At 41.3% G+C, this 22,448-nt stretch overlaps 1 protein-coding gene across 3 annotated transcripts in view; it reads left to right on the forward strand.

Moving 5' to 3' along the window:
• FAT1 (FAT atypical cadherin 1) overlaps positions 1 to 22,448 on the forward strand; it is a 104,667-nt gene that overhangs the window by 78,631 nt on the left and 3,588 nt on the right. For 2 of the 3 annotated variants that reach the window (XM_060136676.1, XM_060136675.1), the window contains 16 exons: positions 166 to 362; positions 2,854 to 3,007; positions 3,807 to 4,040; positions 5,115 to 5,504; positions 6,774 to 6,988; positions 7,248 to 7,385; positions 9,619 to 9,762; positions 10,293 to 10,490; positions 10,910 to 11,711; positions 11,854 to 11,985; positions 13,396 to 13,553; positions 14,183 to 14,645; positions 15,334 to 15,487; positions 15,620 to 15,730; positions 17,193 to 17,824; positions 18,529 to 18,666. In XM_060136676.1, the coding sequence (XP_059992659.1) occupies positions 166 to 362; positions 2,854 to 3,007; positions 3,807 to 4,040; positions 5,115 to 5,504; positions 6,774 to 6,988; positions 7,248 to 7,385; positions 9,619 to 9,762; positions 10,293 to 10,490; positions 10,910 to 11,711; positions 11,854 to 11,985; positions 13,396 to 13,553; positions 14,183 to 14,645; positions 15,334 to 15,487; positions 15,620 to 15,730; positions 17,193 to 17,824; positions 18,529 to 18,666 (4,260 nt within the window). Of the gene's footprint in view, positions 1 to 165; positions 363 to 2,853; positions 3,008 to 3,806; positions 4,041 to 5,114; positions 5,505 to 6,773; positions 6,989 to 7,247; positions 7,386 to 9,618; positions 9,763 to 10,292; positions 10,491 to 10,909; positions 11,712 to 11,853; positions 11,986 to 13,395; positions 13,554 to 14,182; positions 14,646 to 15,333; positions 15,488 to 15,619; positions 15,731 to 17,192; positions 17,825 to 18,528; positions 18,667 to 21,147; positions 21,208 to 22,448 lie in introns of all 3 variants that reach the window. The other variant, XM_060136674.1, reaches the window with a different exon arrangement.

Raw genomic sequence — 22,448 nt, forward strand, 5'->3', positions numbered from 1 at the left:
GTGAATGGGAAAGCTAATAAAATAAATTTAAGTGTAATTACTTTCTTTAAAACTTAATTCTTTTGAATCATAATATTATATATCTTCTGTACAATTTATTTCTCCTGTTATTCCTTTTTTTATTTCAACAAATTTGACTGTCATCTCCTTCCATTGATTTAATAGGAGGGGATCCTTTGGGGCAGTTTGCTATTGAAAATATACAGAATGAATGGAAGGTCTATGTGAAGAAACCTCTAGATAGGGAAAAAAGGGACAATTATCTTCTGACTATCACAGCAACTGATGGGACCTTCTCATCAAAAGCTATAGTTGAAGTCAAAGTCCTTGATGCAAATGACAACAGTCCCATTTGTGAAAAGGTAGGATACTCTTTAAGTCTGTATATTATGAATTCAGATTTCTTTCTTAAACCTTTCAGAAGGACTGTCACATGGTGCTGTAGAGTAATTCAAATGTGTTTCATGTTGTAATGTCTTAATGTTTAAGTCGAGGTGAGGGTTAAATGGGGCAAGAGTTGCATTAGCTTCAGAACTACTTTTGGGGGATGCTAAATAGCTTAAAAACCTAGTTCAAAATACTGTGGATTGCTGACAGGATTACAGTTGTATATAAGCATTGCTCTGTTACGTTTTCATGAAAAGATTCCCTTCATTTGGGGGTGAGGTAGCTCTGTTCTGCACCAAGAGACCGTATTTTGGGCCCTTGCTCTTGTACACGCTAGGGGAACCCAGAGGTGAAGCGTGTGGCTTCTGCCCCTGTGGAGCCCACCGTTTAACATGAGGACAAAATGCACACCAAGGAAGAGCTGCGCCACCTGAGGTTGCTCAGTGAGGGCGGGAGTTGTCCCCGGAACTGGAGGATGAGGAAAAGCTCAGCCTTTGGGAGGTGGTGATGAGATCACCAAGAGTGGAAACGGAAGGGCATTGGGGCTGGAGGGTAAACTGGGTGAGAGGGGCTATGGAGGGCGTTCCAGGGAGCTGGGACTCCACGAATCCTTCCTTACGTGAAAGGTGGAGATGGCGTACTCTAGGAGTTCCTGAGAGAAGCTGAGTCTGGTAGCATTGTTTCCGTTTAGCTGAGGAAGTGTGAAAGTGGGGATAACAGGCAGTGGACTGAGGCACAGGGAACGGAACGATGAAAGATGCTGTAACAGGAAAACCAGTGGCACTTGGTCCTGCCTGGCCGTGACATCGCGACAAGCATGTTAGTTAAGTCAAGGTTGACTTTAGGTTTCCTACAGGAGTGTTTGGGAGAAAGACCACAGATGAGCCTGGAGCGGGAATTGGTTTTAGAGGAAGCATGCTGAATTCCACTTCAGATTTGTTGAGTTTAAGATCATGGGACGTTCAGTTGAATGTGTTTTTATAGTCGTTTAGAGTTAGCGAGATGGAGGATGGGTGTGTGAACTTGGCAGCTTGGGTGGATAACTGCTAACTGCATTCGCTTGAGAGGATAATAGCAAGGAGGGAAAGAGTAGAGACAGGTATCCCCCAGAGACAAAGAAGACGGAAGGAAGAGAGCGCAGATACCAGCACAGTGTAGTTGAGAGCAAAGGAGGGGAGAACTTTTAGGAGGCGGGATGGCCAGCAGAGGTGTGACAGAGATAAAAAGCGGACTGAGTGAAACAGACCATTGGGTTCTGTGACTGGCTTGGAGATGGTGGTCCCAGTGCGGTGATGTGGGTGGACGCCTGGTTTCAGGAGATTAAAGGGTGTGTGTTAACAAGGAGATAGATCTGGCCAGTGATGAAAGTTGGGAGTAAAAAGAAGGAAGAAGAGTGTGGTAGGTAAAGGGAAGGCTGGGTCAGGGAGCAGGTGACTTGGAACGGGGTGGGGAGGTGGAGAGCGCCGCAGTGGGCATGAGCTGTGTGTAGCTGGACGGGCAGAGGGGCAGAGCTCTCCGGGAAATGGATACGAATAATTCAGCTGGGGGGAGAGCGGGACTTCTGAGGGGTGAGGAGTTCATTCCAATCCATGGTTTTGGTGACAGCGGTTTATGGAAGGAGGATTCTGTGTGTGCGTGCGTGTGTATGTATCTTATAGAAACTAAATGTGTGTTTTGCTGTTTTTCAACACTTTTCCTTTCACCTTTGGTATTAATTAGGACAGTAGATCATTCGGAATCATCAGTATTACAAAATATCCTGTTTCATGAGTCATAGTTCACCTAAAATTGAGCTCATATTAAGAAAATAAATTTAACAACGTCTTATCTGTTTACTTTATGTTTTGGTTTACGACATGGATTTCTAAATATTTGGAACTGGAAAACAACCGTTCCCTGTGTTTGAGAATCAGGTCAGATTTGAAGAGAGACGGGGTGGAGCAGGGCAGAAGACAGCCCTGGCCTGAGCATCACTTGCCCCCCTCCCAGGTGGCCTTGGATAACCTTTGTTTTCTCCCGTGTCATGAGGCTCACTTCTCTCCCAAATGCAGTTACTTGGTGGTGTTTTAACAGTGATTGCAAACAATAAATTCCTGTGTTGGAAATTAGACGTAATGTATCAGGCTTGTATTCTCTCTAATTTTTAGGTAAAAATGGAGTGTTATGTGTATTTTCTCATAAGAATTTAAATTAAATATGAAACCAAATCAAAGACAAAGTATTCAGAATTCTGTAGGTTAAATGTCAGGTCAGACTCTTTCAGCGTATGGGGTTGTTAACTGTTATATGAATCCTCTCTGTTTTAAATGTTTTGTAAGAAAAATAGTTTTGAAAGCTCCTTGGATTTTAGTTTTAGTCATTTCCCATGTGTTCTGTGACCAAAGTTAAATGATTTCTGTTACTCCCTTGGCAGTCATGTTACCTTTTAATGTTTTATGTTAACAGTATTGTTTAAAATCTTTGTAGACTTTATATTCCGACACGATTCCAGAAGATGCCTTTCCTGGGAAATTGATCATGCAGGTCTCTGCTACAGATGCAGATATCCGTTCCAATGCCGAAATTACTTACACATTATTTGGTCCAGGTGCAGAAAAATTCAAACTAAATCCAGACACAGGTAAAGGTAGAGTTTGGGGCAAAACTAATTGTGTTCCAGCAAAGTCACACGTGGGTGGTTTTGGATCACACGGAAAATTTGAAATGACAGTTTGTTCTTGTAAAATTTACTGTCCTGCTACAAAAATGGCATCTTTTAGAAATGCAAACAGCAATTCAATGTGTAAAATTTGGGGTGAGATAAAAAACAGCAACAATCACCTACTTGAACCGAGGATTTAAAATTTATGTTTTTTTATATCACCTTTTAAAAAAAAAAACTCAGAAGTTAAAGTATATCTCAAACTTTCTGCTTTATCCATTTTACATATAGTTTGTTTTCTTGAATTTGTGACCATAAATTTATAATTTAGTGTATTCATTAAAATGATGAGTGGTGTTTTACTTTAAACCTCTAGGACTTTCTCTTTCAATTTGTATTTTGTTAAAATTGGGGGTCAAGTAACAGTTTTCTATTAAGCTCCCCCCAAATTAATGATAAACATGTGAATCTAATTTTTGAGTCAATTTAAAAATGTTTTCAATTTGGTAAATTGGCAGCTCTTTTGCTTTAGGGCATCGTATATAATGCGAGAGGTCCTGACCTGGAGAGCTTTAAGGCTTAGAGCTAGCACCTGGCAGGGTTTGAAACCCTCCAGCTCTGAGGGCTCCCACAGCTGCTGACTCTGTCACTAATAAAATTGTTCTCCAGAGGAAGGCTGTTATTCAGATTTTCTAAATGTAAGAGAAAAGGGGAAGAAAGATATGCTCTTGCAGTCACATTTTAAATTTCAAGTGAGCCCGTTTATTTTTGTTTTTAGGTGAACTGAAAACATTAGCCCCCCTTGACCGCGAGGACCAGGCAACCTATAATCTGCTGGTCAAGGCCACGGATGGAGGGGGAAGATTCTGTCAAGCTGATATTGTGCTCACGTTAGAGGATGTGAATGATAACGCCCCCGAATTCTCTGCCGATCCTTACACCATCACCGTGTTTGAAAACACAGAGCCTGGCACGCTCCTGACAAGGGTACAGGCCACGGATGTGGATGCAGGTATCGCCCAAGTGATGCTTTTGCCTTCAAACTATGCACTGTTACCTGAGGAGGAGCCTATTTTAGAGCACTGTGCCACATTCAGCCCCTCTGATGACCCCTACCTCATGCATGTTGAATAACTCACCATTGTCATGCTACCATTAAAAATCGTGTTAGCATTAAAAATGGAATGAAATCTTCAGAATAATAAACTCTTTTTTTTTTTTTTTTTTTTTGCGATACGCGGGCCTCTCACTGATGTGGCCTCTCCTGTTGCGGAGCGCAGGCCCAGCGGCCATGGCTCACGGGCCCAGCCGCTCCGCGGCATGTGGGATCCTCCCGGACCGGGACACGAACCCGTGTCCCCTGCATTGGCAGGCGGACTCTGAACCACCGCGCCACCAGGGAAGCCCAATGAACTCATTTTTAATGAATATTTGAAGTCTCAAAATTGTACCCAGTGAACTTACTGTTGTAAAGTATCTGTGGTACCCCTAAAATTCTGCTTAGTGATGAGATAAACTGATCTTTATGTCCCATTGAATTAATTAGTGAAGTGTTATTTTTTGTGAATAAAGCATTAGTGACAAAGAGATTTAGTATCATAGGAACATAACAGAAGAAAACGATATATTGTTATAGTTTTACAGACCTTTCCAATTTTTTATAGAGAAAATAAGACTCTAAGGTATATATTCATAGCATTTTGATAGCAGAGAATAAAAATAACTTCTTCAGTCATTCTAACACTGAAGAATCAGAAGAATACCAAAAATGTTACTTTTCAAATAAATTTTTGTTACTGAAGCTAAATAACAAATAGACTTTATTTTTAAAGATCTGCTGGCTGTTAGAGCATAAGTTCCTGTATAACGTAGTCTGAAAAAGCCAGATGACTATGAAATTATATTTGTTTTAACTCAACAAATTGCTCATTTTAAAGTTTACATTTTTAAGGTCATAGTCATAAGAATTTTAAAAATAATGTATATTGGCATTTTCCCTTTTTCATATGTATGCTGGATTTAAAAATAATAATTTGTTTACGTTTCTTGAAATAAAACATTTTGACATGATGTCATGTCTTGACAGGACTGAATCGGAAGGTATCCTACTCACTGATTAACTCTGCTGATGGACAGTTCTCCATTAATGAATTATCTGGAATCATTCAGTTAGAAAAGCCTTTGGATAGAGAACTACAGGCAGTATACACTCTAACTTTGAAAGCTGTAGATCATGGTTTGCCAAGAAGGTTGACAGCTACCGGCACTGTTGTTGTATCCGTTTTGGATATAAATGACAACCCACCCGTGTTTGAATACCGTGAATATGGTGCCACAGTGTCTGAGGATGTTCTCATTGGAACAGAAGTTCTTCAAGTGTATGCAGCAAGTAGGGACATTGAAGCAAATGCAGAAATCACCTACTCGATAATAAGTGGAAACGAACATGGGAAATTCAGCATAGATTCTAAAACAGGTAACCTACCATGCAAACGAGAGGAAGCCCTTTATTCTGCAAACGGCTAGATTGCTCAGCACTTCACCTGGTACAAAAACAGGTCATACATTGTCAATAGATACTCTAAAAGAGAAGACCCAAGTTTTCTTTGTGTTGTTATCATAAGTGGGATTCAGAGTGGTTTAGAAGACTTTAAACTATACTTCTACATAATAAAATACATTTCTGGCTTATCCATTATAACTATAAGCAAATTAACTTTAAATAGAAAATTAAAGCATCATACGCTAGTAATTTAGTAAAGATATAAGGTGTCATAAATCAGTAAAGGTAAAGAATTGAAGATGGTAGAAGATTTTGCAGAACGACTCCTTTTGATGGCCCACGTGGATCTCATGTGAAGTAGCTTCCCAGGTGAAACAGCAGTTTCGACCTCTTTGATCTTAGCTTCAGTAGGGGACATCTGATAATTCATTAAATTGATCTCTTCATTACGCTAGTTATAGACAACCGTCGAAGTACTTGGACTGAGTCACTTACTGAGTGACCGCCAACAAGGTCAGAAGTCATTGGCGCTATTGACTCTGGCTGCATAAATACTTTTTGTAGTCTTGTTAATCTGTCATCTAAAATAGGTGTAAGTAAATTGCTCTGTAAAAAATTGCTCCATTCCAACTGTATTTAATTGTATGTGGCTTTCAGCTGAAGGGTAGGTGTGTGATGATGCTGTTTTAAAATGTATTTTTAGCACATATCATAAAATAGTTATTTTTAGGGCTCTTTATGTAGGGTAGACTATAAGGAAGTTAAAAGGAAAGACGTTAAAGGAATTATTAAATCAAAAAGGGATTTTTAAAAAATGACGGGATATAAGTAGTTATTCTGGAGATTTTTTAAAAGGATGTACATTTCTGTAAAAGAAAAAGTATGAGAAGGAAAAGGAAACGAAAAGCCAAAGAACAGAATTTTTGTGTTTTCTATTTCATTAAAGTCTGTAGTAAACTATCATTGAAAAGAGATAAGAAATGTTATCATTTTTATAGCAGGGAGACATAAGGAGTACTGACTAGGAAAGCAATTCACATATCACAAAAAGTATCAGGAAAGTAATTAAGAGAAATAAATAAGGTTCCAAGGATGGGCAAATTCATGTTTTAATTGTTGAATTAAGAAATTAGAACCCATACATAAATGGTAAGTAAACTACTGAACTGAAAATTTTAGTCATAGGAGGAGAATGTGGTGGCATTTTAAAGCACTGGAAAGTAATTTTGATTTTCTGTTCAGGGGCCATATTTATCATTGAGAATCTGGACTATGAAAGCTCTCATGAGTATTACCTGACGGTAGAAGCCACTGATGGGGGCACACCTTCACTGAGTGATGTTGCAACTGTGAACATCAACGTAACAGACATCAATGACAACACCCCAGTGTTCAGCCAAGACACCTACACGGCAGTGATCAGTGAAGATGCTGTTCTTGAACAGTCTGTCATTACAGTGCGTACCTCTTCCCCTACAGCCTTCTTCTGGGTCTGTGCAAGAATTTTTAGTGAGATTGATCCAGTTTTTGTAGTGGCCTTACTTGAAAATATTGATAATTTGAAGATAGGGAAATGTCTTTTGCTAGCCTCTTTAGTTACTGACTCTATTATAAGTGATTGCCTTAACACAAACTAGCTGTTGATATCAGAAATTTGCTTAGTCGACTTCTGTCCCTCCCTCATCTGTCTCCTAAACTGGAGTGTGATTTTTCTAGGTTATGGCAGATGATGCCGATGGACCTTCAAACAGCCACATCCGCTATTCAATTATAGACGGCAATCAGGGAAGTCCATTTACAATCGACCCTGCCAGGGGAGAAGTGAAAGTGACCAAACTTCTAGACCGGGAAACAGTAAGTGGAAAAATCTGACGTAGATTGTTTACAGATTGTCAGATCAGTAGATGGAAGTGCCTTGTGTTCGCCTCTGCCGACAGTTTGGGAAGTGTTAAAAGGGTAGAACCAGCCTTGTTCTCAGTAAGTGACAAGCAAGATATAAATACTTGAAAAGCAGTTGTAGTATGAAGATCTCCAGAATATGTGATGTGTTTCATAGTAATGTGAAGGTTGGATAATAAGAGTTTGTATTCAGGACCAAGTTACTGTTGGCACCAGTGTTTTGAGACGCTGCATGGAGCTAGAAGCTGGGTTTTAAATAATAGCAGAGATTCAGGAAAACATAGTGTTGAGAGGAGGGACTTCCCTGTGAGGAGCTGGGGGAACAAGGATAGAGGAAGGAAGAGACGTGGGGTGTCTTTAGGTGATTCTGTTCAGTTGTGTTGGAGTAGAGTGATCGTACAAACAGGTGAGGGAGGAGAGATAGATGAAGAGTTTTAGGAACAGATGACAGGCCACAGACAAAACCAGGCTGGCACTGCAGGCATTAGGTGGTTACCGATGCTGTGAGCCCAGGTGTAACAGCACAGGAGGTGGTTGCTGAAGACCAGTCCTACAGCAGGTCTAAGTGTTATCCCAGAGGTGGGAGGGACAGTGACAGTTCATCAGTTATGAAACAGCAAGAGCCCAAACTGGGAAAGTAGCAATGACGAGACAAGTGCGGAAACTTTGTAGAGGAAAAATTAGGTCCACGGAGCTCAGCTATGGCCCTCCAGAGAAAGCAGAGGTGGCAGAGGACTCGATGCATTTCAGTCTTGCTGTGACTGGGTGGTGCCATTAAAGGCGAGTAGGAGGTCACAGGGCGTAAACTCAGCACTGGGAGAGGTGCTTGAACGTGATTTTTCAAGATGCTGATTTGTAGAGGAAAGTGGCGTATTCAAGTAAAATTATTCAGCCAGCATTTAGAGATTTTAGTCAAACTTAAGAGACTTGAAAGCTGGAAATACAGCTATGGTACATGCCTCTGAAGATGATTATGGAAGTGATCTGAGGTATTGAGATAAAAGTGAGTGAATAAGGAGAGAGGCAAGCCCTCCCTCCCTTTGTCCATCCATCCGTCCATCCATCCATCCATCCATCCATCCACTTAGTCATGTGCTCTCACAGACAGGAGGGGAGCTGCCTCAGAGGTAATGAAGTGAAGGAGAAGTGAAAGAGCCTTGGTTTGGGGAATTGGAAGGGCATCGATGATAATAAAGACTGCAATTTCAGAAGAGTAGTGGGTAAATCCAAGATTAGAGGAATTTGGGGAGATAGTGCTGAGGTATTTCATCAAAGTCCATTCTTTAATTCCTTTTCTGACCTGTTATTTTGAGCGGGGACTTTCCCAGAGTTTAGGAAGCATGACTGTTATGCTTAGGATTGCAGTACTGCTGGGCAGAACAAAACTTAGTATTTTTGACTGAAACACTTCTCAGATCCTTTAGTGTACTCATGTCCATTGGGAGATGGCAAAAGGGAGTCTCCCAAGCTACGTTGTCCTCTTTTTGTTGGAGCGTCTTTCAGGACTGACATTCTGCAGCACGTCCTCTGGGGTTAGCCAGCTTCTTGGCCTCTTAACTGCTCATTCTGGAAGAGAGAGCTTTAAAGAAACTGTCCTGGAAGAGAGGCCACCTCACTTAACTCACCTTCTTTTGTAGGAAGTTCCCAAAGCGAGGATCTTGGGAGATTTAGACAGTTGACTACAATCCAAGAGTGACATGGATGCGGGGAGGGTGAGCGGAGTGTTGAGAACGAGTGAGCCCTCGAGGGTGGGAGGCAGCTTGCTGTCTGCCTGCTTCTGGCTCAGAGTCACACTGGGGCCGGAGGGAAAGTTGCCTTCCCCGCCACTAGTAAAGCAACAGCCTTCAACATATGTGATGTTTTCTCTCATCATTTGTATTACTTTTCTGTCTTAATTTCTGTTAATAGATCTGCAGGTTTTCAAAGTTAGAACAGTTTAATGGAACAAGTACGTTTCTGAGACGCATTGGAGATTCTCATCCCTATTAGTAACTTTTTCTGTCGAGCAGATACATTACATTTTTCAGATCAGTTATTTGTAAGCTAGGGAATTGCCCGCCTGCAGGACACGGGGAATGGCAGGCCCTCGGATCCGCCCCTCCAGTAATCAGAAGTACGCTTCAGGCTGAACCCTGCGCTTGGGCCTTGTGGAAATGGACATGATTCTCTTTATCTTTTCCCCGAAAAGATTTCGGGTTACACGCTCACCGTGCAGGCCTCGGACAACGGCAGTCCACCCAGAGTCACCACGACCACTGTGAACATAGACGTGTCTGATGTCAACGACAACGCTCCCGTCTTCTCCAGGGGAAACTACAGCCTGATCATCCAGGTGATCCTGGGCCCAAGCCTCACTGAATGCACCCCTGTTGAAATAAACTCGTTTTTGGCCTCAGTGATTCGTTTGAAATATCTTTCTTTTCCAAAGACTACTTTTGAGAAAAATGGGAACAGTGAGATTACAGGGGTCTCCACCAATACTAAAAGATGAGCATTTCCAAGATGCTGTCATCTCTTCCTGTGCTTTGATTTTTAAGATATTCTCGCTAGCTTGATTGTTAACCTTACCTTCTGCCCTTGCATTTCCTCCTTGCCCCTTACCCTCCCTCCTCCCTGCCACTCCTCCTCCAAACGCCTCCCCTCCCTCACCCCTCCCGGCACCCCTCCCTCACTCCCCCCACACCTTTCTCCTCACGTGCCCCCTCCCCTCCAGCCCCCCCCTTCCCATCACCACCACCCCTCCTCTCTCCTCCTTCCAAATGGAGCGGCAGTGTCTCTCTTTTCTGTAAATTTCGTATTATAGAAAACGTGCATATGATACGGGATTTTGTTGAAAGTTGTGTGGTTCTCTTACTCTTGCAGGAAAATAAGCCCGTGGGGTTCAGTGTGCTGCAGCTGGCAGTGACGGACAGGGACTCCTCCCACAATGGCCCGCCCTTCTTCTTCAGCATTGTGAGTGGAAACAAGGAGGGGGCATTTGAAGTCAACCAGCAGGGAGCCCTCCTGACGGCAGCTGCCATAAATAGGAAAGTGAACGATCATTACTTGCTGCACATTAAGGTATTGAAGTCTGTCTTTCTGATTTTGTTGTGGACTCATATGGAGAAGAGTTGCTTTGGTGGTTATCTTGTCCTGTGTAAACAGCTTACATTGCATGAGAAGACAAAACTGAATTAGAATTATAGTCTTTTTCTGGTGTTTTAGTCAGACCTTCATTTTTATCCCATGGCACTTCGTGGGGGCTTATTTATTCATTTGGTTACTTTGTCATAGATGTTGGTAGAGCTAAATTTCAACGTAAATTAGTGAAAGGGCTAGAAAGAAGTATTTATCCTGTCCCTTGATAATACTTCTCATGTGGAGAACTAATATCTAACAATTGGTAATATTTTAGAACTTGAACAATGTAAATATATTTTTATTAAGTTGTAAACGATGACATAGATGAAGGTGATTTTTTTTTTTCCCTTTTCTCGTAGGTGGCAGATAACGGAAAGCCTCAGTTGTCATCTTTGACATACATTGACATCAGAGTCATTGAAGAGAGCATCTATCCTCCTGCAATTTTGCCACTAGAGATTTTCATTACTGCTTTTGGAGAGGAGTACTCAGGTGGTGTCATCGGGAAGATCCACGCGACGGACCAAGACGTGTATGACACGTTAACCTACAGCCTCGATCCCCAAATGGGCAGCCTCTTCTCTGTCTCCAGCACGGGGGGCAAGCTAATAGCCCACAAGAAGCTGGACGTAGGGCAGTACCTCCTCAACGTCAGCGTAACGGATGGGAAATTTACCACCGTGGCTGATGTCACGGTGCACATCAGACAAGTGACGCAGGAGATGTTGAACCAGACCGTGGCCGTCCGCTTTGCCAACCTCACCCCGGAAGAGTTCGTTGGGGACTATTGGCGCAACTTCCAGCGAGCTTTGCGGAACATCCTGGGTGTGAGGAGGAGTGACATTCAGATCGTTAGCTTGCAGCCCTCCGAGCCTCATCCGCACCTGGACATCTTGCTTTTTGTAGAGAGATCAGGTAGCGCCCAGGTCTCACCAAAACAACTTCTGCACAAGATTAATTCTTCCGTGACGGATATTGAGGAGATCAGTGGTGTGAGGATATTGGATGTGTTCCAGAAGCTCTGTGCAGGGCTGGATTGCCCCTGGAGATTCTGCGATGAAAAGGTGTCCGTGGATGAAAGTGCGATGTCAACGCATAGCACGGCCAGACTGAGCTTTGTGACCCCGCGCCACCGTAGGACAGCTGTGTGTCTCTGCACAGGTAACACACATACGCACGTGGAAGTAGGCAGTGCAGGTCATTTCATGTACGACCTTTGAAGGCTATATGTTAAAGATCGTTCTCTTGAAATTCCTATTAATTAGCTTTCCCCCCTGCCCTTTTTTTTTTTTTTTAAACAAAGGGGGAAAATGCCCACTTGTCCATCATGGATGTGAAGACAGTCCGTGCCCTGAAGGATCTGAATGTGTCACTGATCCCAGAGAGGAGACATACAGCTGCGTCTGTCCAGGTGGCAAGTTTGGCCAGTGCCCAGGTGAGAGGTTCAATAATTAAGAGTACTTGTATTTAAAAAAGTAACTTTCAGAGTTTCTTATTTTCTTCTTTGTTGGAGTTGAAAAGTATTGTAAAGTATGTTTATTATAACAGGTCAGACATAGAGGCGAATAAAGTAGTAGCTTTTCCTTCCTCTTGAACTCCTCCTGAGGAGGAAGGATGCTCTTCCTCTCTCATCAGAGCTCATATGAACATACAGTCCCATACGTACAGATTTATTTTCCTTTTCCTTTCACATCTTTTTTTTTTAAAGAAACTGAGGAGTGGTTACATCTAACACAGTCCTCTTTTCCTCTGTGATGAGCATCTTGCCAAGTCCTAATGCTTGTTAATAGTTGTACAGCATTTTGTAGCACGGCTGTACCATCATTTATTCAACATGGTGCTTACGTGTAGAGATTCAGTTTATGTTCTCCTGTGTTACAAGAAGAATCCTTAAACGTGTATCCTTACATATTGGTGCTTTCATTTCTGTACAGTAGATTGTAAAACTGGGACTTACCTGTGTCAAAGGTGAACTACACGTTTAATTTTTAGGTATACCATTATGTTAGTTTCCCAAAAGCTGTGCCAGTGCCTATTTCTTCCAGTCATGTGTGAAGGTCTCATTCCCCGTTCTTTTGCTAATATTGAAGGTTTTCAATTAAAAAACAGATCCCCCCATCTAATAAGCATGAAATGGTATCTAATTATTTTAACTGCCATTTCTCTGGCTACTTGTGAAAGCAGTCTTTTCATTTGTTCATTGCCTGTTAGCGCTTCCTCTTCTGTGACTGGCCCGTTCCTGTTATGTGCGTGATTATCTGGATTATTTGTTTCTTTTTTATTTATTATTATTTTTTTTGGATTATTTGTTTCTTATCTTTAATGTCTGGAGCTCTGGAGCTCTTTGTGTATTTTGATCAGAAAACATCTGCATAACGCTGTCTGTATGTTATTGATCTTTTGATTTGTCTAATTTTTATTTTGTCACTTCTGCCTAATTTTACAAAACAATTTTCATCTCTGGATTGATACTATTTTCTTCATTTTTGTAGAATGGGAATTGTTTTATGTCTTGCTTGAGAAGGTTTCCCAAACCACCTTCAGGCTATGTATTTTCCTAAACTGCTTTCTAATAATTTTATAATGGACATTTCATATTTAGGTCTTTTATTATCTTAGAATTCATTTCTCTGTGATACAGTAGTCTAACTTATTCTCTCCAAATAGAAATCCACTTATGCTGTGCTGTTTATTAAACAAGTAGACATTTCCCATTGCATTGCATTTTATAATGTTATAATCTTAGATCCAAAACTTGAATTAGTCAGGGCGGGAGTGTGGGGACACACTTATAAAAATATTTAAACTTGATTCTCATTTATTTTTTCCTCTTTGTGATTCACAGGGAGTTCATCCGTAACATTTACTGGAAACAGCTTTGTGAAATATCGTCTAATGGAAAATGAAAACAAGTTAGAGATGAAACTGACCATGAGGCTGCGAACATACTCTACCCACGCGGTTGTCATGTACGCTCGCGGGACTGACTACAGCATCTTGGAGGTGAGCGTTTTTGCATATTTGTACCTCAGATTGTGGGAGACTTTAAAAATAGAAATTCCATATTATGTTCAGATTGTCCATTTTTTTAAAAGAATAAGATAAGCAAAATGAAATGGTTGAGTTATTCATTTAAATGGTTCATTGATACTTACACATAAGTTTTGTAGAATGAAAAGCTCTTTTTGCTCTGCGGTGACATAGACATTTACTTCTGTTTTTTACAAACATTTTTAGGTACCTGTGACTGTTAACATTCAAACTCTAAGTGATATTACACCTTAGTAATATTATAGGGAGTTTATAGAAAGGTCGCACATATGCTTGAAGTGATAATTAGCTTGCCTACTTTTTTTTTTTAGCATGATTCATTTTTGACTTCTGATAAAACCTGATGCTATTTTTGGTTGTTGTTTGGTACAGCTCATTATTACACGACGCCTTTAGGATACGCGGTTGAAATTTGATATCCTTGAAAGGTCCATTTTTATTATCTGTACGATGAATGAGCGTGTGTTCTGTAGTACTTAAACGCGAGGGCTTACTTTCTTCCTTCAGTCACCAAACATGATCTGAGACTGTGCATGAAGACTCCATGAGAGTAACGTGAACAGTGATTGTTTCTGTCATAGATCCACAACGGAAGGCTGCAGTACAAATTCGACTGTGGAAGCGGCCCAGGCATCGTCTCTGTCCAGAGCATCCAGGTCAACGATGGGCTGTGGCACGCGGTGTCTCTTGAAGTGAATGGAAACTATGCCAGGTTGGTTCTAGACCAAGTCCACACCGCATCAGGCACAGCCCCGGGGACACTGAAAACCCTCAACCTGGATAGCCATGTGTTTTTTGGTGGCCACATCCGTCAGCAGGGCTCACGGCATGGAAGAAGCCCCCAGATTGGCAGTGGTTTCAGGGGTTGTATGGACTCCATTTATCTGAATGGGCAGGAACTCCCTTTAAATAACAAACCAAGGAGCTACGCACACATTGAAGAATCGGTGGACGTGTCTCCTGGGTGCTTGTTAACAGCTACGGAAGACTGCTCGAGCAGCCCATGCCAGAACGGAGGCGCCTGCCACCCCTCACCCACTGGAGGTAAGCTTCACACGTGAGCCTTCTTTAAACGTTACACGCATATGCGCTTGAGGGGAAGTTCCCCCTGTATTTCTGCTCTTTCTCTTCTTATTCAATCAGTTTTGTCAGATCCTGCAGCCAGCATGGGATCTGAGTAGCATACATGATGCTCTAGCGGAGTGAGATTTTGAATGCATCCCAGCAGCGGCTGGAGGGGACAGTTTCTCTCCCGCTGAGCTGCGGCCGCGCTGCTTCGTGTTTCCAAACACGTCTCGTTCTGCACCAGCAGCCACAGGAAGCCGCAGCTGACCCTGAACTCCTCTCCGGCCACACGGACACTGACCTGGGGGTTAGAACTGGTTCCACGTAGCTCTTCTTGAGGCCTCCTTTTATCCAGTGGCCCAGCAAGGGGACTGCTAGCCTTGCTCGCTCTAGGTGGGAGTAGAAGTGGTTTTCCAGAAGGCCTTGGACCCCTCGTAAATTATGGTGAACTAGAGCTGGTTATGAGTTTTCTCTTCAGTTCTTTGTGTTTTGGTGATACCAGCACTAGACAACTTTTTACTCCGAGGGAATGGGAATTTTACTAGGTTTTTTACAGGTCTTGGAGAGCTAAATCTTCACCTGAACTTAAAAGTAAAAACGAATATACTGAGACTTATTTTTTGAGCTACTGAATGGTAGGACTTTTTGTTCCCTTTTGCTGATACAGGTTATTACTGCAAATGCAGTGCCTTGTACATAGGGACCTATTGTGAGGTGGGCATCAATCCGTGTTCCTCCAGCCCCTGCCTGTACGGTGGCACCTGCATGGTGGACAATGGAGGCTTCCTTTGTCAATGTAGAGGATTATATACTGGCCAGAGGTACGCAGAGTTTTCTTAGCTTTCATAGTTAATTTTAACATTAGCGTTTCTAATGTCATCATGTTTGTAAAATACATTCACTTGTTACCATTTAAGTATTCGGTTTATGTTTATTTTTTCCCTGTTCTCTAGGTGCCAGCTTAGTCCCTACTGCAAAGATGAACCCTGTAAAAATGGTGGAACATGTTTTGACAGTTTGGATGGTGCTGTCTGTCAGTGTGACTTGGGTTTTAGGGGAGAAAGGTAACTGGCTTCTTTCAAGATTTGTATCTGCACCTCTCTATAGTTTCACAGTGATCAGCAGATGCAACAAAACTTCATTAATTTGGACTGTGTTGCTTCAGGATTGGAATTCCGAGCTCATAATGGCTCCTTGCATAATTTATCTTTTCATTCTTTAAAATAAAAAAACACTGAGCCAAATGAATGTAATATTATAATGCTTGAAATATTATATGCTTTCAATATATAATGCTTCTATACTTTAAAAACATTATTTATGAACAAAGACTGTATGGGTGCTTGCAGGAAGTAACTGTTAAAGGAGTGAGTAAGATTGTGTTTTTTAAAGCAGACTCCCAAGGAGTTGTTACCTGTCTGTGAGAGTGATGACATTTTTTCATCATTTATGTAGCATCTAAAATCTTTTTCCACTCTCTCAGTATCTTCTGTGAGCCTTCCATAATCCTGAGAGGTGAGAATTATTTTCCAGGTGAAGAAAATGAGGCACTAAGGTGCCTGTTGTTGACCTTGAAAGAAGTGGCTTTTAGTTCCAGATGCCATTTCACCTTAGTTTTTAAACCAAATAGGTGAAGTCTTACTCGGTGCTTGTTACTTGTAAGTGCCTAGTGCTGTACATCTAGAAAAGCCTTCACCGTCATATCAGTCTTGTTAGAAGGCTTGAAGCGCGACCTGCCTACAGAGATTCACATAAGGTTTTGCTCTAGTAGTGGTTGTGGTCTTGAACTTTGTCATCAGTCACATGGTTTTCATTTGTGAGTCTACTTTAATTCTAGACAATACTCAATGTATTTAACAAAAATGTCTCAGTAATCAAAATTGTAATGCTAGGTGAGTGTAGGGGATGTTAAGCAGATACATTTTGTTAAAGGAGGAAGGGTTCCAAGTGGCAGGTGGATCTGCGCAGGTGCAAAATACGCGCATTTGGGAAGGCGGGAGGCTGGGCGGCGGGGGTGAGGGGATCGCGAGCGGACGAGTCCGTAAGGGTGAGGGTCTGAGGGAGATTTTCAACAGGGAGAAGCATATAAAAATGGAAGACAGAGTTTTCTAGCCTTTTTACATGCTTTATGGAACTGTCATTTTTCCAAACAGGAACATTTTCTGAGAAATTTAACCTAGTCTCTTGAAGTACATTTATCATGCACATTCTAAATTTCTGGATCAGAAATCAAGACAAACTGAGGTTTAGCCTATGAGTTTGATTTAGTAATCTGTTGAATCCTTAGAAAACTGGCAGTTAAAGATTGACTTGGCATAATGTTTATCTCCCAAATGTACAGAGTATGGAATCAAATGATTCATTACTCCACGGAAGGTTTTTTGTGTAGTTATTGTTGTCAGTAGTGTATTTTTGGGTGGATCTTATTCAGGAGGACTTAGCCGTTAGTCTCTAAGAGTCATAGGCCTGGCACGTTCTGGCTCATGTTGCAAAGGCCTCTCTCCTCAATCTGGGCTGTCTTGGCAGGTGTCAGAGTGACATTGACGAATGTGCTGGCAACCCCTGCCGAAATGGAGCCCTTTGCGAGAACACACACGGCTCCTACCACTGTAACTGCAGCCGTGAGTACAGAGGAAGACACTGTGAGGACGTCACCCCAAACCAATACGTGTCGACCCCCTGGGACATCGGCCTGGCTGAGGGCATCGGCATCGTGGTTTTCATAACGGGCATTTTTCTACTGGTGCTGCTGTTCATCTTCTGCCGCAAGATGATTAGTCGAAAGAAGAAACACCAGCCCAAAGCTGAGGACAAACACTTGGGACCCAGCGCAGCTTTCTTGCAAAGACCGTATTTTGACTCAAAGCTAAATAAGAACATGTACTCCGACATACCACCCCAGGTGCCTGTCCGTCCTATCTCCTACACTCCAAGCATTCCAAGCGACTCTAGAAACAACCTTGACCGAAACTCCTTCGAAGGATCGGCTATACCCGAGCACCCCGAATTCAGCACCTTTAACCCCGAGTCTGTGCACGGACACCGGAAGGCCGTGGCCGTCTGCAGCGTGGCCCCAAACCTGCCTCCGCCGCCTCCTTCAAACTCTCCTTCTGACAGTGATTCAATCCAGAAGCCGAACTGGGACTTCGACTATGATAGTAAGAACAACTTTCTAAATCTTGATACAATGTCGCTGAGCAATGGACAGTGAGGTGACAAGTTCTGCCAGAGCTTCTGGTGGTTCAGATCAAACTGTGGAGTCTTTGTGAGTGGTGAATGTGCTCAGACCCTGTAGAGCTCTGGGAGGACTGGAAAGCTTTTCCTGATGCCCCAGCCCTGGCTGAGCACTGTGGGTGCGATGTTATTTTAATTTAGGAATTGAATCCAGTCATGTTCCAGTTAATCTGGAAAGATCATTTTATCTTTGTAATTGATGTGGGTTCTCAACTATAATGTGGAGGGACTTTTATGACAAAACAGTTGGGAGGGCATTTGCGTAATAGGATTTTTTTCCTAACGTGCCCAGAGAAAGTGACGGTATTTAAGTGGCCTGACATATATTTGATGCTTTGAAAAAAGCTATAGGTACCATTTTCAAATTAATTCCCCAGGTTGTCTAATGGTGTCCACAGGCAGGTTTATTGCGAATTTCTATTCTGTGTGAGTCTGCAAGCCATATTTGTAGGTTTTTGGTTTTGTTTTTCAGGTGTTTCTGGTTTTTTTCTTTTGATGTTCTTTCACTAAGCAAAAGCCAGGCAGTCTGTGGGTCACGCTTGCCCTGCGTCAGGATACAGCAGGGAAGAAAACAGAGTCTCTGCCTTCATAGAGTGTAACTGGTTTGTCTGTCATCTCCTCCTTTTAGCTAAAGTAGTGGATCTTGATCCTTGTCTCTCCAAAAAGCCACTGGAGGAAAAGCCTTCTCAGCCGTACAGTGCCCGGGAGAGCCTGTGTGAAGTGCAGTCCCTGAGCTCCTTCCAGTCGGAGCCGTGTGACGACAACGGTGAGTAAACGCACACCTGAAATGCCCTGGTCCCCTGCTGGCTGTCCACAGCCCTGCGCACGTGATGCAGCGCAGTCAGGTAGACGCGCCCGGTGCCCCTGGTTTGGTTTCACACGGTCTTCACGTTTCACTTCGGACCACAGTTAGACAATACCTTGGACAGCCTTGCATGAACTTCCAACTAGGGAAAATGTTTAAAATGTTCTTAGTGCTTAGGTATTGGAACTGTAGCAACTGGTCAGTAATAAGGAAGAAAATATAATTAATTGAAAGGTAATGTCTGTCTGATTGGTTAATTTCACTTTGACCTTTTTTCCACAACAGTGAATATTATAGAAGTTATGTGGAATTTTAAAAAACCCTTGTAACAACTTCCTTGAGCATACCCCACGCACACACACTTACACCCTCACAGCCCTAAGAGGAGAAGCCATAGTCTGAAACATGCAACCTCAGCGGCACCTGTGGTATTACAAGGTTTTATTTGTCTCTTCCCCCAACTCCCCTGCGGCCTCAGCTCCCATTTGGATCAGAGCATACTGACTGAGAGCACACTTTAAGAGATTGCTAGTAAGTTTGATTATATTTCTAATGAAGAAGGTTTGACGGTGGGATCATTGATGCCAGTTTTGTTTATCTGAGGGTAAATCGCATTGATAACCAGCTTTACCATATTAGCACATACCAGTAGAGAAAACTGTCAATATTCAGAAATACAAAAAAGTGAGTTTTTAATGGAAATTTTTGAGTGTCAGAATTAGTAATTTTTTTGCATAAAAATGCCATGTGTAAACTGAATTGTTTGTGAATCCAGAGTAAATTGCCCATAATACACTGAAGAGACCTTTCTAAACTAAGGATGGCCATAAGTACGTGCCATTCATTCCTGAATCACTTTAAGCATGTTTTGTATGACATCAAGGTACACCTGTGTTTATTATCTAGTGATGAAGTATATGGACATAACTGCTTATTAAACCAACAACAAAGTAGAATTCTTTCTTTCAGTAGGTTTAATTCTAAAACATTAGAGTTGCTGATTTATGTAATAATTTATATCTTTGTCCTTAAATGCTCTTCGTAAACCTCAGAATTTTGTCAGCATTTTCTTTCTTTTCCTAGTTTTTTTCACTGAAACATCATTCGTAATACTCTTAAATAGCTTTAATAAGCTATGGTCAAATTAGTTAAGAAAATTAATTGCCAGATAATACAATGTGAGAAAAAATACATTTTCCAGGAGTGTCTGTATTTTAATCTTTATCATAATTTTAATCATTATCAGTCATAAAGTCTGTATTAAGAGAGTATTTAAATTATATTTTTTAGTTTTCTAAGGCTGTTATAATAGATTACATAGTGGCTTGAGACAAGATAAATTTGTGACAGTTCTGTAGTTTAGAAATTTGATGCTTGTCTCAGGAGGCTAAATTTAAGATGTCAGTAAGGTTGTTTCTGGAGACTCCAGGGGAGAATCCCTTTCCTGTACCTTTTCCAGCTTCTAGAGGCTGCCCCGCTCCTTGGCTCATGGCTTACTCTTCCATCCCTCAAAGACAGCAACAGTGCACCTCCTGGCCGTTCTGCTCTAGTCACAGCTCCCTCCAGCCAAGGCTGGGAAAGTTGCTCCCCGTTTAAGAACCCTTGTGATTACATTGGGCCTGCACAGATAATAGCGGAAAATCCCTTCATCTCAGGACCTTTAACCTAATCATATTAGCAAAGTCCCTTTTGCCGAGGATAGTAACATATTCACAGGTTCCCAGGATTAGGTTGTGTACATCTTTGAGGGCCATCCTTCTGCCTATTACATGCATACTTATTTATTTTGGCATAGATGCTTTAAAACAAATGAAAGGGAAAACAAATGAAAGGGAATTTACACAGGAAACAGCCAGGCAGACAGTCTGCATTTCTCTGCTGGATGTTAGCTCACCAGCTGTTAACTCATCTGCAGAAAGACAAGAAAATTGGGGTGGGAGTACATAGAACAGCGACAAAGCCATTTTTATTTTTATGTTGCATAGTTTACCTTATTATATAGCTCTTAATTTTTTTTTCCTGGGAAGAATGAGTTTATTAAATGGTCCCAGAAAATTGGCTTAGCAAGTATTTGACTCTTTGAATATGAAATCTTTTGCCCATGGGATGTTAAAATAAGGATTGTTTTGTCATGACTTGATTCATAATTGTCATTGTGACACAAATTTATGGCTAAAAATTTTTTTCCTAAATTACAGTATCATGTGGTTACTCTGTTCCTTTGATTAATAATACAAATATATAGCTTGATTAGAAAAATCTCTGAGACATGTAAGGAAGAGAGTGCAAGGGTCATACATAATTATATAGCTATGTTAAAGTAGTCACATTTTTAAAACTATGAGGTAGAAGTTATATAATATAAAGAAATGCTGTTTAATGCACTGTCTCCTGACTAACTGAAGATTTTCCTAATTTACTCCTTTTGTACCTTTTTACAAGCTTCCATAGTGACTGTAATACACCATGTCAATGCTGTAGTTGACACGGTGACTAAAGAAGGTATAGTCATGCCTGTGCTCTGTGTTTGTGTTTACAGTGACTGTCCCTGGAGTTGTGTGCTTTTGCCTATTGTAGTGTTGTACAAAGTCCTTATGTTATGGTTCTGAGGAGGTTGAATACTTTTATTTTGTGCAGGCGTGTACATTAATAATCCAGATACATCGCAAAATACTGTTATATATGTGTGTCTGTAGTCTTTGTTACTTTTTGCCGTTCACAGTGAATTTACACAGACGCCAGAAGTCACCTATAGGGTCTTGACAGCTGCCTTTACATGGCACAATAGTAAGAAGTTAGAAGTAATTCTATCTAAAAAAATTTTAATATAAAAAATTATCTTCATATGAATAGGAGTAAAACTAAATAACACACAGCTTTTATAATTAACTGTAACTGACTCTTCCTTTTTGGATTTTCCCTGAGGTATGGTCAAGGAAAATTATAGAACATGATAAGGTATATTTTTATATTTGGTTGAGTGGAAATCATTGAATAGGAAGGTATATCTGGTCAAAATTATAGGAAATACCTGCCTTAAATTAAATTAGCCCTTTATTATACACTGAAATTGAAGTAATCACATGCAGACTGCACAGGCATTTTCAAACTGTAAGTCAGATGACCGTAGAGCTTGTGAACACCCTAATTGTTAGGCCCCAGCACCAAGGTTTCAAGGATTGAGGAGGTCTGGATGGGGCCCTGAGAATTTGCATTCCCAACCAGCCCCCAGTTAATTCTGGTGTTACTGGTCTAAGGATCGCACTTTCAGAACTACTGGCGTAGACCACCAAGAGTACATAAAGCTTAGGGGATCCTTTTTGCTAGGACATATGTGTCACCAAGATTTAGGTGCGAGAAGGATGGTTTCAGGCCAAGTTTGATGGGATGGGGCAGGGGTGAGGTTTCCGTGTTTACTAATTACGGTTACCAATGAGCCTTACACTTACTTTCCTAAGAAGTACCATGTCTTTGCTTAGTGAGTCAGAAGGTGATCTATATTTTGCCGACTGAATTTTAGTTTTCCCGTGATGAAATTCTAATATTTTAAATACTGACAGAGTTTAAAGAAGCAAAATTTGAGTGGTTCTTTCATTGCAGTCTCTTTCATTGAAAAATATTTTCGGCATATTAAATATTAATTGAGTTTAAAATTGAAAGCTAGTTTAAATTTAAGAATTATTGAGTGCCTACTTAGTAACAAAAATTGTCAATCCTCTTTTTAAAAAGAAACTACCACATTT

This window comes from Lagenorhynchus albirostris, chromosome 21 (assembly GCF_949774975.1).
Source record: "Lagenorhynchus albirostris chromosome 21, mLagAlb1.1, whole genome shotgun sequence".
Lineage (NCBI taxonomy): Eukaryota > Metazoa > Chordata > Mammalia > Artiodactyla > Delphinidae > Lagenorhynchus > Lagenorhynchus albirostris.